This window comes from Tiliqua scincoides, chromosome 1 (assembly GCF_035046505.1).
Source record: "Tiliqua scincoides isolate rTilSci1 chromosome 1, rTilSci1.hap2, whole genome shotgun sequence".
Taxonomy (NCBI): domain Eukaryota; kingdom Metazoa; phylum Chordata; class Lepidosauria; order Squamata; family Scincidae; genus Tiliqua; species Tiliqua scincoides.
This window is the reverse complement of record NC_089821.1, coordinates 177,235,397-177,247,471: the sequence shown is the minus strand read 5'-3', so window position 1 is coordinate 177,247,471 and position 12,075 is coordinate 177,235,397. Positions and strand designations below refer to the sequence as shown.

At 44.7% G+C, this 12,075-nt stretch overlaps 1 protein-coding gene across 1 annotated transcript in view; it reads right to left on the bottom strand.

Moving 5' to 3' along the window:
* RIMS1 (regulating synaptic membrane exocytosis 1) overlaps positions 1-6,263 on the bottom strand; it is a 219,220-nt gene extending 212,957 nt beyond the window's left edge. The window contains exons 1-2 of the mRNA XM_066622705.1: positions 6,160-6,263; positions 5,458-6,033 (exon numbers count right to left, since the gene is read on the bottom strand). Coding sequence (XP_066478802.1) covers positions 5,458-6,033; positions 6,160-6,263 — 680 coding nt within the window. The remainder of the gene's footprint in view (positions 1-5,457; positions 6,034-6,159) is intronic.
* Between the last annotated feature and the right edge of the window lie 5,812 nt (positions 6,264-12,075).

Genomic DNA, 12,075 nt, shown 5'->3' with positions numbered 1-12,075 from the left:
TTTGAAAAACACTGGGCTAGAAGAAGAGAAAGTGAAAGTTGAAACACTCATTATGAAGCCTTAACTGAACATTACAATCAGACCAAAGAGCCACTGGAAAACAGTACAAGATGCCATGCACATACATGTGTGTGCTTCTTCTCTCCCCTCATGATCATTGTACAAAACAGTAACTATAATCTGGGAAGGGGTTTGTAAATGGCAGAACATGACTGCTGAAGAGGGCTGCTGAAGACTCTTATTACAGAGCTTCACAGCCCCACAGAACATAACCAGCACACTTTATTACAAAAGCAAGCTCACTGCTTTGTGATTATTGCTTGGTCTTAATAAAAGTATTAAATTATTGTTTCTATTTGGAATTTTTTCTAATACAGTTACCTGCATATAATTATACAGTATATATTTTATTTGTTTTGTTTTGGTCTCTTGCTCTAGTTCAGGGGTGCCCAAACCCCAGCCCTGGGGCCACTTGCAGCCCTCGAGAACTCCCCTCAGTGAGGCCCCAGTCTCCAATGAGCCTCTGCCCCCCCCAGACTTGCTGGAGCCTGTGCTGGCCTGATGCAATTGCTCTCAGCCTGATAGCCAACAGTTCGACCTCTCACATGGGACGAGGACTCCCTCCACTGCTTGCTGTTTCACATTTGTGATACAGCAGCAGCAGCAAAGGAAAGCTGGCCTTGCTTTGTACAAGGCCTTCCATAGGCCTTGAGCTATTGCAAGACCTTCATTCATTCATATAAGTTCCATATCCAATATATTTATTTATGTAAATTAATTCCTTTTTTTCACGGCTCCCGACACAGTGTCCGAGTGATGATGTGGCCCTCCTGCCAAAAAGTTTGGACACCCCTGCTCTAGTTTATCTGTTTCTCCTATAGCATTTCTTATTCATTTGCACAGTCTACTGTCACTTCTTAAGGCACCATTTTAATTGAAAGGACAATGCATTTTCTGAATATCAAAAGTGCAGTATTTTGCATCTTTAAAAATGCGTGTATACACACACACACAAGGTGCTTTTATTGCTGTTAAGATTGTTACGTTGAATGCACAGGTGTCACTGGTACCAACTTTATATTTTTATGACTTGCAGCACAGTCCTACACATGCCTTCTCAGAAGTTGGTCCCATTGTGTTTAGTGGAGCTTACTCCCAGGAAAATGTCAATATAGTATTGAAGTCTTAATTAGTCATTAGCAACACAACATTCTCCTCCCATATCTGGGATATTTCATGATTATTTCATTTTTTTCCCTCAGTTCTGAAGAAGCTGTGTACCAGCTGAGCAGAAGTACATGTCTAGGCAATTTAAGATGGAGACAAACAGCACAACCAAGCGCATATTGCAACTATGCTACTCAAGAGTGGGCAGGAGGATCATACACTGTGATCGCTTTGCAGGAGAATCACACAAGGATTGAAGCAGCCTTGAAGCATGATCTGGTTGACTATATGAAACATGACTTGGGGTATTGCAGTTGGAAAAACCTAAGACAGCATGTGTGACTGAGAGCAACAGTGCCTCCAGTTTAGGTAGCTATGAAGGCAAGTATGGCATAAGAGAAATCACAGGATGAAATCTTTCTGAAATCTAGATCCATAGAAGCAACTGAAATCAGCTTTGTTATTAGAACTGTCAACAACATGAGCTGGAAACACATTTTTTCTCCCTATAAGCTAACATGGATGGAGAACATATCCATAAGGCTGGCTTTTGTGTAGAGGTCCTGCTTTAGTACCATTGCCAGCAGCATGACACACAGAAATTAAGCACCACAAAAGTGCCCCCATGCATGGTGGAACTGCCTGTATATTTTATGGTATGAAGGAACAGTATTATGCATTGTATCAACAGTAGAGTTTCCTGTTGTCTGTTACACCAGCAATACTGGTACTATGTTGCTGTTATTCGCTCTTGTTGGACATGGGAATCAAGATTTAGCACAAGTGATGATAGGAGGTACCAAAATATGTATAGCCAAAGTGTGGAAAGACTCTAACACACCTATAGTGAAAATTTGGCTGGCTAAAATGTCAGAGGTGGCAGTGATGGGAAAAGATAACCAGCTATGAGATATTAAAGAGATGCAGTTATAAAAAGTAATTCACTTGAGAACTATACTATTTTATAATGTTTTGGATATCTTATAGACATATAGACTGATATAACAATCCTATATCATTGAGGGGTGGGGAATTGTTTTTATAGCTTTGGAACTAGTTATATTAGATGGTTGGGAATATTTTAAATTAAATAATCAAATGGGTGAACCCATTTGGCCTGGAAGTAAAGGTACAAAAGCAGAACGAAAATGGGAAGTTAGCAACCCGACATCAACACTATGCTACATTATTCTCAAAGCCATGATCAACTCACAGTCCAATCCTATGCAGGTCTACTCAGAAGTAAGCCAGTAAGTGTGCATGGATTGCAGCCTTAGTTATGAGGAAAATGCCTTCAGTTCTAGTGGCCAGATCATATCATTCACTTTCAATGTGGCAAGCTTTCTGTGAATTGGGATTTAGTTACAAGCTTTAGATTCCTAAAAGAAAATGCCCGTCCAAATCCATTGCTTCCTCCATCAGCAGTACAGATTTCTTCTTATTCAAATGCATTTGAGTGAAATAAGCTGTTGTGCCAGACCTATGTGCAGAGGTTCCTTTTGGTAAAACAAAGCTTCTAACACCTGTTAAGGCCCTGCAAGCCAATCAAGAGCAATCGTCAGAGAGCTGCTTCTGCTAGGATCAGACATTATTCACAAGACATTCCCTGAGCTTTTATGAAAAGTTTTGAAGGTTTTTCCCTACACCTTTCTGGAAAAATACTTTAAACACTGAGGGCAAGTGGGGTGTAGCATTAAGTCTACCAACTGGCAAAGAGCAGGCTACAGCAAGAAATCTGAGCACTGCTCCTGTTGATTCTCCAGCACATAAGAAGCTCTTCCAAGCCTTGGTGAGGTTCTGTCTGTCTGCTGGCCTCAAAAGTAGGCAGCAGCACAGTGGGAGAGAGGCAGGCAAGACTGCCTTCCTGTCCTTAGGATGTAGGTGGGCGCGAAATTCTTCCTGCTGCTATTCAGATTTGCTACAGCACCCTGCTACCTTTGCTGCTTATCACAGGTAGGCCACCTGTGGTGTTAGAGAATTAGGTTCAAATCACCACTCAGTTATTAACAGACTTGGCAGTGCTTGGCCTGACATTGCAAGGCTGTTGTGAGGCTAAAATTTATTTAGCTAGCTAGCTCTTTGGAAGAAGGAAGAATGCAAAAAAAAAAAAATGCATTAGCAGTATATCTGTAGCAATTCAGTTCATGCATTTATATTAAAGTTGCATCCTCACAAGGAAGTAAGAGCACAAGCCAATGCATGTCTACTCAGAAGTAAATCCTATTATGTGCAGTGGGGCTTCCTCCCAGGAAAATGTGTATAAGATTGCAGCCTTTGTTTCACTGCACTCCATGTTTAGGATCAGGTGCTAATATGTACAATACTGCATTACAACAGCAGAGAAATACAGCTAGGCATGATTATTTGAAAATGTAAATAGTTATAGGAGAGGACTAGGCAGGGATCTGGAATGCCTAGAATGAGGAACTGGGTGAAATTCTATAATATTTCAGCTTGCTCTTTCAGTATAGGCACAGTAAATTATATTCATCCATTTATATATTTACTGATGAAGACTTCCAGTTAAGTTTACATGCTCTTTGCTATTCTACTTCCGGCTCCCCCATACCAAAAGAAGCATCAACCACACCCCAAGGGTAGCACACAGCAATCCTCCATTCCCACAGCACCATAACCCTTAAACAGTACTGACGCTGAGTAGTAAAACAGCCCATTTCTTTCTCAGTTATGGAGCTTTGGTGTAGATTTCTACAATTAATGACAGCAGCTGCCACCACTACTGCAGACATTCAAATCCCAGTTCAGAGAGGGAAGAGACAACACCACAATGAGGCAGACACTACCCTAGCAGCTCCACCACTTGCAATATACAGCACAGAAGTTGAGAGCCTGCAGGGATTCCATATTTCCATCTATTATAGATGACAGTGCTAGCAGGAGGGAGAGAAGGGGGCGAACAGACAAACACTGGGACTTGCACCTTGAAAAGGCATCCTTTGGGATTCACCCAAGAGAAAAGCTTCACACCGTGTTCACACACCTTCTGTGAAAGCCACCAAAGCAGATCCTCCAAATAAACACTTGAAAAGAGGCTTCACTGGCAGGGGAAAAAAAGGGGTATTCCAGGTGCCAAGACTTGCATTTAATTTCATGTATGTGTTATAGTCAGCTACCTAGTCTGCCATTTCCATCCAAAAGCAAATAGGCCTGGAGGATAGTTAGATGAAGAGAAAGCCTGTTCCTCACTCACAGGCCCAACCACCACCTATTACATAGGAATTCGGTTGGTGATAACAAGAGATTAGAATAAAATTATTTGCAGAAGGGTAGAAAATATGGTCGTATAAGGCACTGAATGAAAGAGAGGTTGGGGCATGGGGAAGAGATGGATGATTCTAAATAAATACTGGTGAGATCCCAAATATGGCATCTACCAACACTCTGATTCCTGACTCCCCATCCCTTTTGCAGCTTGAGACACAGGGTATTAAGCCTACCAATACCCCAGTCCCACCAGCAAGTATATATATCCTTTTTTTGAAGGGAAGATATCCATTTAATCCCATATATTCTATTCCTCATGGAGAAATCCTTCTTAGTATATCTTGAACACATATTTGGTCTCTTCCTCCATATTTCAGCACATACATTCCAATCAAATGGATTAAGAAAGATGCTGGGAGAAAGAGACCCACCCCAAATAGAGAATTCCTGCAGGTGGTTGATGTAGCAAGGCACAGGCCACTAAGTCCCACAATGGCTCAGTTGGGCTCACTTTGAACCAGGTGGGGGCAGCATGGCCTTTTAAAGACTCTGGCTAGGGAAACCCCACCCATCAGACCCTCCCAAAATAAGCTGGTGGGGTTAGTAGCCCATAGGAATTCCCCTTAACGTTTATGAAAGCTTCCTATGGGGAATGCATCTCCAGTCTATTTTCAGGGGCACCCACATGGCTTGGTCGCCCCATTTGAAGACCTTGGGTTCTCAAGGCTTTTTCCTGGGCTGGCTGATGTATGGGTCTGCTCCCTTGGCTGTAATTGGGGTAGGGGAGAATAGAGGAGAGTTTAGGGGAAAGCTTAGAGAAGTTTCTCTTAGGAGTGGAAGGCAGGCAGGTGGGGGTCTCCTGTCAAAGACCTGCAGTTTCCTCCCAAATGTGGCCCCAGAGCCAGCCAGCCCCCTCCTCCCTGCACCATTCATAAAAGTCTCTCTCTGCTCCAGTGCATCTTCATCCTCCCACTGACAGGACCAGATTTCCCCCCCCCCCAATGAGTGCGGGAGGGAGTGAACGAATGAATGAATGAATGAATGAACGACTGGCCTCCAGCTTACTTGAGCATGGCCTCTTCCTTCTCTTCCTCTTCCTTCTGCCGGTCCATCACTGCCATAATAATGTTCCTCTCCTCTTCTGTCAGGTGGCTCAGGTCAGGCAGCTCCTGCATGGGGGGAGGCACTGTGGGTGGGCGAGGGCCGCGGGGCCCCACCGAAGCAGAAGAAGACATTTTAGCCCTGCCTTGTGGTGGTGTTTGCGCTGCGCCCCTCCAACACCTGGGCACCTCTTGGCAATGCAATGCAACCCAGTCGCGCCTCGCCTCTCTCCTTCTTCTTCTCCTCCTCCTTCCTCCTCCCTTCACACTGTAGTCCTCCGAGCAGCCAGCAGCTCTCTGGAAGCAGGAGAGGAGGCGGAGACGCAGCCTTTCATGGTCGCTCCGCTCGCAGCCACCCCCAGCTCGGGCTCCTGCTACTCCCTTTGTTTGGCCAGTCCTTAGGAGGAGCGGGCGATGCCACCCAGCCGCCGGCTGCCCATCCTCTGAGCCGGCAGGCAGGCAGGCAGGCAGCCGCGCGCGCTGCTGAGGAGAAGGGCGGGTGCTGCTGCTGCTGCTGCTGCTGAAACGCTCCACTGCTGCTCTAGCACGGGAGAGGCAGGGAGGGGAGTTCGGTGTCACTTAGGCGGAGTCCAAACTGCTCCACTCCTGCTCGATGCCTGCTCTGGCTGGTTCTCCCAGACAATATGGGCAGCTCTCCTCTCCACACCTTTCTCCTCCAGGGCTAAGAGGGGCGTTGGGCTCCTTGGACCAGCAAGGCAGGCGCTTCTGGTCATCACCGTTGCAGGCTGCAGTCCTCAAGAGCCTCGGCATGTCTACTCAGAAGTAAGTCCCATTATAGTCAATGGGTCTTACTCCCAGGGAAGTGTGGATAGGATGGCAGCCTAAGAGCTCAAGCCTAGGCATGTCTGCTCCGAAGTAAGTCCCATTACAGTCAGTGAATCTTACTCCCAGGGAAGTGTGGATAGGATGGCAGCCTTAGGGCCCAAGCCTATGCATGTCTACTCAGAAGTAAGTCCCATTATAGCCAATGGGTCTTACTCCCAGGAAAGTGCAGGAAGGATTGTAGCCAATGCCCCACTGAAATCCACCACCGAATAGACCAGGATCATCAGGCTGCAAGGCAAACTCCCTGACTTGGGAGGAATTGGCCCCACACTGAAATCCATAGGAGTGACTTCCTGAGTCAACATGATTTGAGGCATAAGCTGTAAAAAGCTCATTTTAGCCACTGAACTGCATGGTTTGGCTGTATGGGTGTTAACCGAAGCAGAAATCTGAAGAGCCTGATTCAAGTCAACTGTACATAATAGCTGATGTAAATTTAGGAGGTCTCCTGCCCTCCTCTGAGGGAAGGTGGCCCACCACTTGCTCCCCTGTCACCAGTCCCTATCTGCAGGGTTGCTCGCTCCTGCTGGGGCTGCCTCAGAGGGAGCAACTAGCTTTTTCATTAGGTGGGGAAGGGGGTTAGAATACCACTGGCCCCTTCTCCATGTTTGGGCTGGGGCTTTGCCTCCCTGGATCACTCAAGTTGCCAAGGCAAGGTCACAAGCAGGGCCTTTCCCCTCAGCTCTAGAGTGCTTTCCACACTATGCTTGACCAACTTCCCATATGGGCCTGAGGAGTTTTATATTTGCCAGGCTTCTAGCCTGGGGAAAGGTGGTCTAGAAACTATTTAAATCCCTCCTTGTCACTCCACCTCCCTCTGGATGTTCCATCCCTTATTCTGCCAGACTTTTTCTTCCAGAGGTAGCAGGGCCTGAGGAACAACATGTTATCAGGCCTGTTGCTTGGGGAAGTGAGATTCAAGATAAGGAGCTTCTTTCCCAGTCCACTAACAGCTTCTGCAAAATGGCTGCAGGCTTACAAGATGGAGTGTACCCTAAGTCAAGTGATCTTGTACCTGCTCTTCACAAGTCCCTTCTGGCCCAGCTCCACCCTCCCTCCTAGACACTTCTCTTCATCTTCCAGTGGTGGGGTGGGACATTCCCCATGTGAGCAATGGCAACTGCTTAAGGCCTGGCCAAGAAGACTGTCCTCCATGCTGGCTCCCTGGCCGCTCCAGCGGCTATAATGAAGGTTGCTACGTTGGTCTGCACCGAATGTGCAGTCAGCTGTGCCTTGTCACTGGGCCCATTGCCACAGGGTGCAGTGCACTAACCTCTGCAACTGCATGAGGCCCAAAGTCCCAGCCACAGCCCACACAGGGAAACTGGAGACTTGCAGGCCACCAGCCCCAGAACACTGGCACCAGGTGAGTCTGACCTCAGACAATTAATTGTGTTTAATCAATGCCTTTCTTCCATTAAGTTTGCACCTGGGGTTCTCAGGCAGTTATCCATCCACGTACTTAACAGACTTACAGTCTAGATATGCTTAGCTTCAGCAAAGTGTCTATATCATGCATGCTGGGAAATTTTGCATTAAAAAATGGAAATGCTGATTTAATCAACACAGCTGGGGAGGAAAAAGGCCTTTTCAAATTCTAGTTTAGCCATTTATGCCTTGGGTAGCCTTAGGTGAGTATCAGCTTCACAGGTTGCATCTAAAATTCAGTAATAGCCATGTGAACAAAGTCACATAAAGCCAAATCAGGGAAATGTCCAAACTCAGCACAGTTTAAAGTTCTGTTGAAGCTAGGTGTTAAAGCCTCGTTAATGACTTTCAGAGCCACAAAGTTAAATACCAAAGTTAAGTGCCATCTTCATACTTTTACATCTTCTTAAGCCATTTCTGCCCAATGTTACATATACACAACAGGAACCAAATGTGTACAACTGTGGACTGGGTAAAAATGGGTTAAAATCCCTGTATCAAAGACCATCCATAACTGGAAAGTTGGGGAAAAATTAAATTATAAGAATGCAAATTAGATTTCTTTTTTCCTACTGAGCAACTTTGAATGAGGAGACTTTTCCTAAGGTGTCTTTCTCACAAATCCCTTTCCATCTTAGAAGATAATAGTTGTACAAACTATCCCCATTGTCTTCTGCCACACCCTGCTGCCATGTAGCTTTCTGCCAACATTACATGTTCTTCTGTACTTTATATTTGTGTTGCTTATCGTTCTATGTGTTTCCTAAATGGAAAATGTTTTTGCATAGCAAATAGGTATGATAGCTGCATAATCAAACAAAGCATTCCTGCATGTGTGTGTTATTTCAGTTGGCCTAGAGAAGGTACATGAGGAAATGACATCACCAATAACAATTTCCTAGACCATAGGCATGCAGTGGAATATATGGGAGTCCTTTGGGGACATATGACCAATATAATTTTAGATTGTGAGACATCTGGGGGCAGGGAACAATCTACAGTTTGCTATGTAAACTGCTTTGTGAACTTTTTGTTGAATAGCACCATAGAAATTTTATTGTTAATAATAATATAATGTGTGTGTGACCATTGATCATGACAACCTCCTACATGGAAATGATTTTCATGTTGAAAGTGTAATGTATGGCAGAGATTAACAGCCCAGTCCTATGTGCATGTTATGCCATCAGAACATGTGTTCCACTGACATAATGTACTTTGCGGTTGGCACAAACACTGCTTGAATGTGTGACCTGGCCACCGTCACAGGGGGAAGTTGCTGGGTCCACGCAAAGATGGACCAAAGACGCCTACCAGTGCATGTAAGGTTGTGCAGGGAACGAGAGGGAGGTTGAGAGGGATAGGGGTGGGATGGGATGGGGGAACAGGGAGAAGATGGGGTGTGGCATAGGGCATATCAAGCCTGGGAAGGGAGCTGCTGCACCTACTGAATCCTAACGCCCTTTCCAAGCCTGATCCATCTATACCACTTAACACAGACTTGCACCAGCAACCCATGGCAGCAACTGGGGCTTACCCTGGAGTAAGTGAACAAATATCCTCTGTGGAGTTTTAGAATTGGGCAGTATGTTACATGCAAGCATGTGCATTACTACAGATAGTCTCCTAAGAACAGTTTAGGTTCTGGAGTTCTGTACTTAAGTTGAAACATACTTTTACATTGAAACATTATGGGATGTAAACAAAATTGTGAACAACTTAGTGTAGTCATTGAAAAATTGTGTAGAAATACTTCTATAAATTATTATCAATAAAATAGAAAATTCACTCCCTAGTGAATGTACACTCTGTGTGAACCCTCCTTTTTTTTTGCTGTGCAATGTACAAAATGGCCCTTGGAACAGCTTAGCAGGGGGATTGCATTTGTATTAGTTGCATTTTACAACTTGCATTATTATTATTATTATTAATAATAATATACTGTTATCGGCATCACCTGGCAGGACAAAGTTCCAAACAACACAGTCCTGGAACGTGCTGGAATCCCTAGCATGTATGCACTGCTGAAACAGAGATGCCTGTGTTGGCTTGGTCATGTTGTGAGAATGGATGATGGGCGGATCCCAAAGGATCTCCTCTATGGAGAACTCGTGCAAGGAAAGCGCCCTATAGGTAGACCACAGCTGTGATACAAGGACATCTGCAAGAGGGATCTGAAGGCCTTAGGAGTGGACCTCAACAAGTGGGAAACCCTGGCCTCTGAGCAACCTGCTTGGAGGCAGGCTGTGCAGCATGGCCTTTCCCAGTTTGAAGAGAGACTTGGCCAACAGTCTGAGGCTAAGAGGCAAAGAAGGAAGGCCCATAGCCAGGGAGACTGACCAGGGACAGACTGCACTTGCTCCCAGTGTGGAAGGGATTGTCACTCCCGAATTGGCCTTTTCAGCCACACTAGACGCTGTTCCAGAACCACCTTTCAGAGCGCGATACCATAGTCTTTCGAGACTGAAGGTTGCCAACTATTATTATACTTTATTTTTACCCCATCTTTCTCCCCGAAGGGACTCAAGGCGGCTTACAAAACAAGGTTAAAACACATTTAAAACATAGTTTAAAACAGATAAAAAATAACATATTGTAACATATTGTAAAAACAGTAGTCAGATAAAAACTAGTCAGATAAGAGCATAGCGCAGCAAATTAAGAAAGGATCAGGCCTGTAAACAGATGTTAAAAAATATTAAGAGATGTTAAAAGATGTTTTAAAAAGATGCTATTTTACCTTTTACAAGTTGCAATTTGCATTTGTGTTATTTGTAAAGGAACACAATTGCAGTTCTATTAAGTACTGAACTGGTTTCCCCTTTACCCAGCAGGAATATTCTGGGGGGGGAGGTCAGGAGGGCACAGGTAGAGGATCTTGGCAGCAAACATGCACACTAGAACTTCTCTCTTATTTTTCAGCCCACCCTGTCCCCATTTTCTCCTTCGATTTATACCATCTATGTAGCTGGTGTGGGTCTGAGGAGACTCTTAGGTAGAGGTAGGAGAAAACAAAATAAAAACACATTACACCACTTTCTGCACTTCTAACTTTTGGAAAACACCAAAATCCATGAAAAAATAAAATCGTTTTTTCCCATTTCTACCCATAGGTCATTAGGGGGCCTGTGCAGAGGTAAGTAAAAAATATTTACCTCTGAAAGGCCTCCTGATCACCCTGACCCCACCACTGGAGACAGCGCATGATCTTCCATCAAGACTGCATTGGCACCAATGGTTGGGCAGCTACACTGCTAAATAAGTAATGGCACAATCCTAATACACCCTTGGGCTGGCGCAAGTCCTATCTTGCGCTGGATACAGCACAAGCCTCTTGGCTTGTCTGTTCCAGCACATGATAGCATTGCGCTGTAAATGTTTCCTAATCGAAAGGGGCTCACAATCTGAAAGAAAAAAGATAAATACTAGCAACAGCTGCTGGAAAAAATGCTATGCTCTGATGGAAAGAGACAATTCCTATTTCCAACCAATATGTGAGAACTGCCACAACAGATGCTTCTTTACCCCCTTACCAGGTTATGACCCGCATCATTTAGATCAGTGTTTCTCAAACTGTGGGTCGGGACCCACTAAGTGGATCTCGAGCCAATTTCAGGTGGGTCCCCATTTATTTCAATATTTAATTTTTAATATATTAGACTTGATGCTACCATGGTATATGACTGCATTTGGGGAAATGTGACAGACCTGTACTTTTAACAAGCTACTTTATTTATTTAGCGTATGGCATATAACACATGGACTTATATAACCATTAAACTAGATCAAATATCAATGTCCAGTTCGTCCAGCCATTCAAGGACCGAGTTACCTTCATTAAAAAAGTCAGACCGTGGACCAGTATATGCCCTCAGTTTGCAACCAGACACAATGTGGTATATGGTTTGGCAGGAGAACCCGCAATCACATTGTGGGGTAGATACTAGACCCCATTTAAACAGTGAGTCCTGGCAAACACCATGTAGGGTACGGATCCTGTTCAAAGTTTTCCAATGCTGTCGAGGGAAGTCAAAACCTGGCACCTTAAGTGTAGGATTGTCTATATAGATACCTGTTTCTGGATGTTCGTCTGCCCATTTAACTTTCCATTGGGCATTTATGTTGAAATTATTGTGCAGTTGTTGTGTGGGAGTGCCAGAGAAGGCTTCCTGAATTTAAGCCTACCAATTGATAGATATTGAAGATTGGCATGTGCTGGTAAAAGTGGGTTGTTGGCGATTTTTCTGTATTCTTTCACTAAAGCCTCTTGTCTCTGAAGGGCTAGTGGTGCTGTGTAGCTCAAATCGGG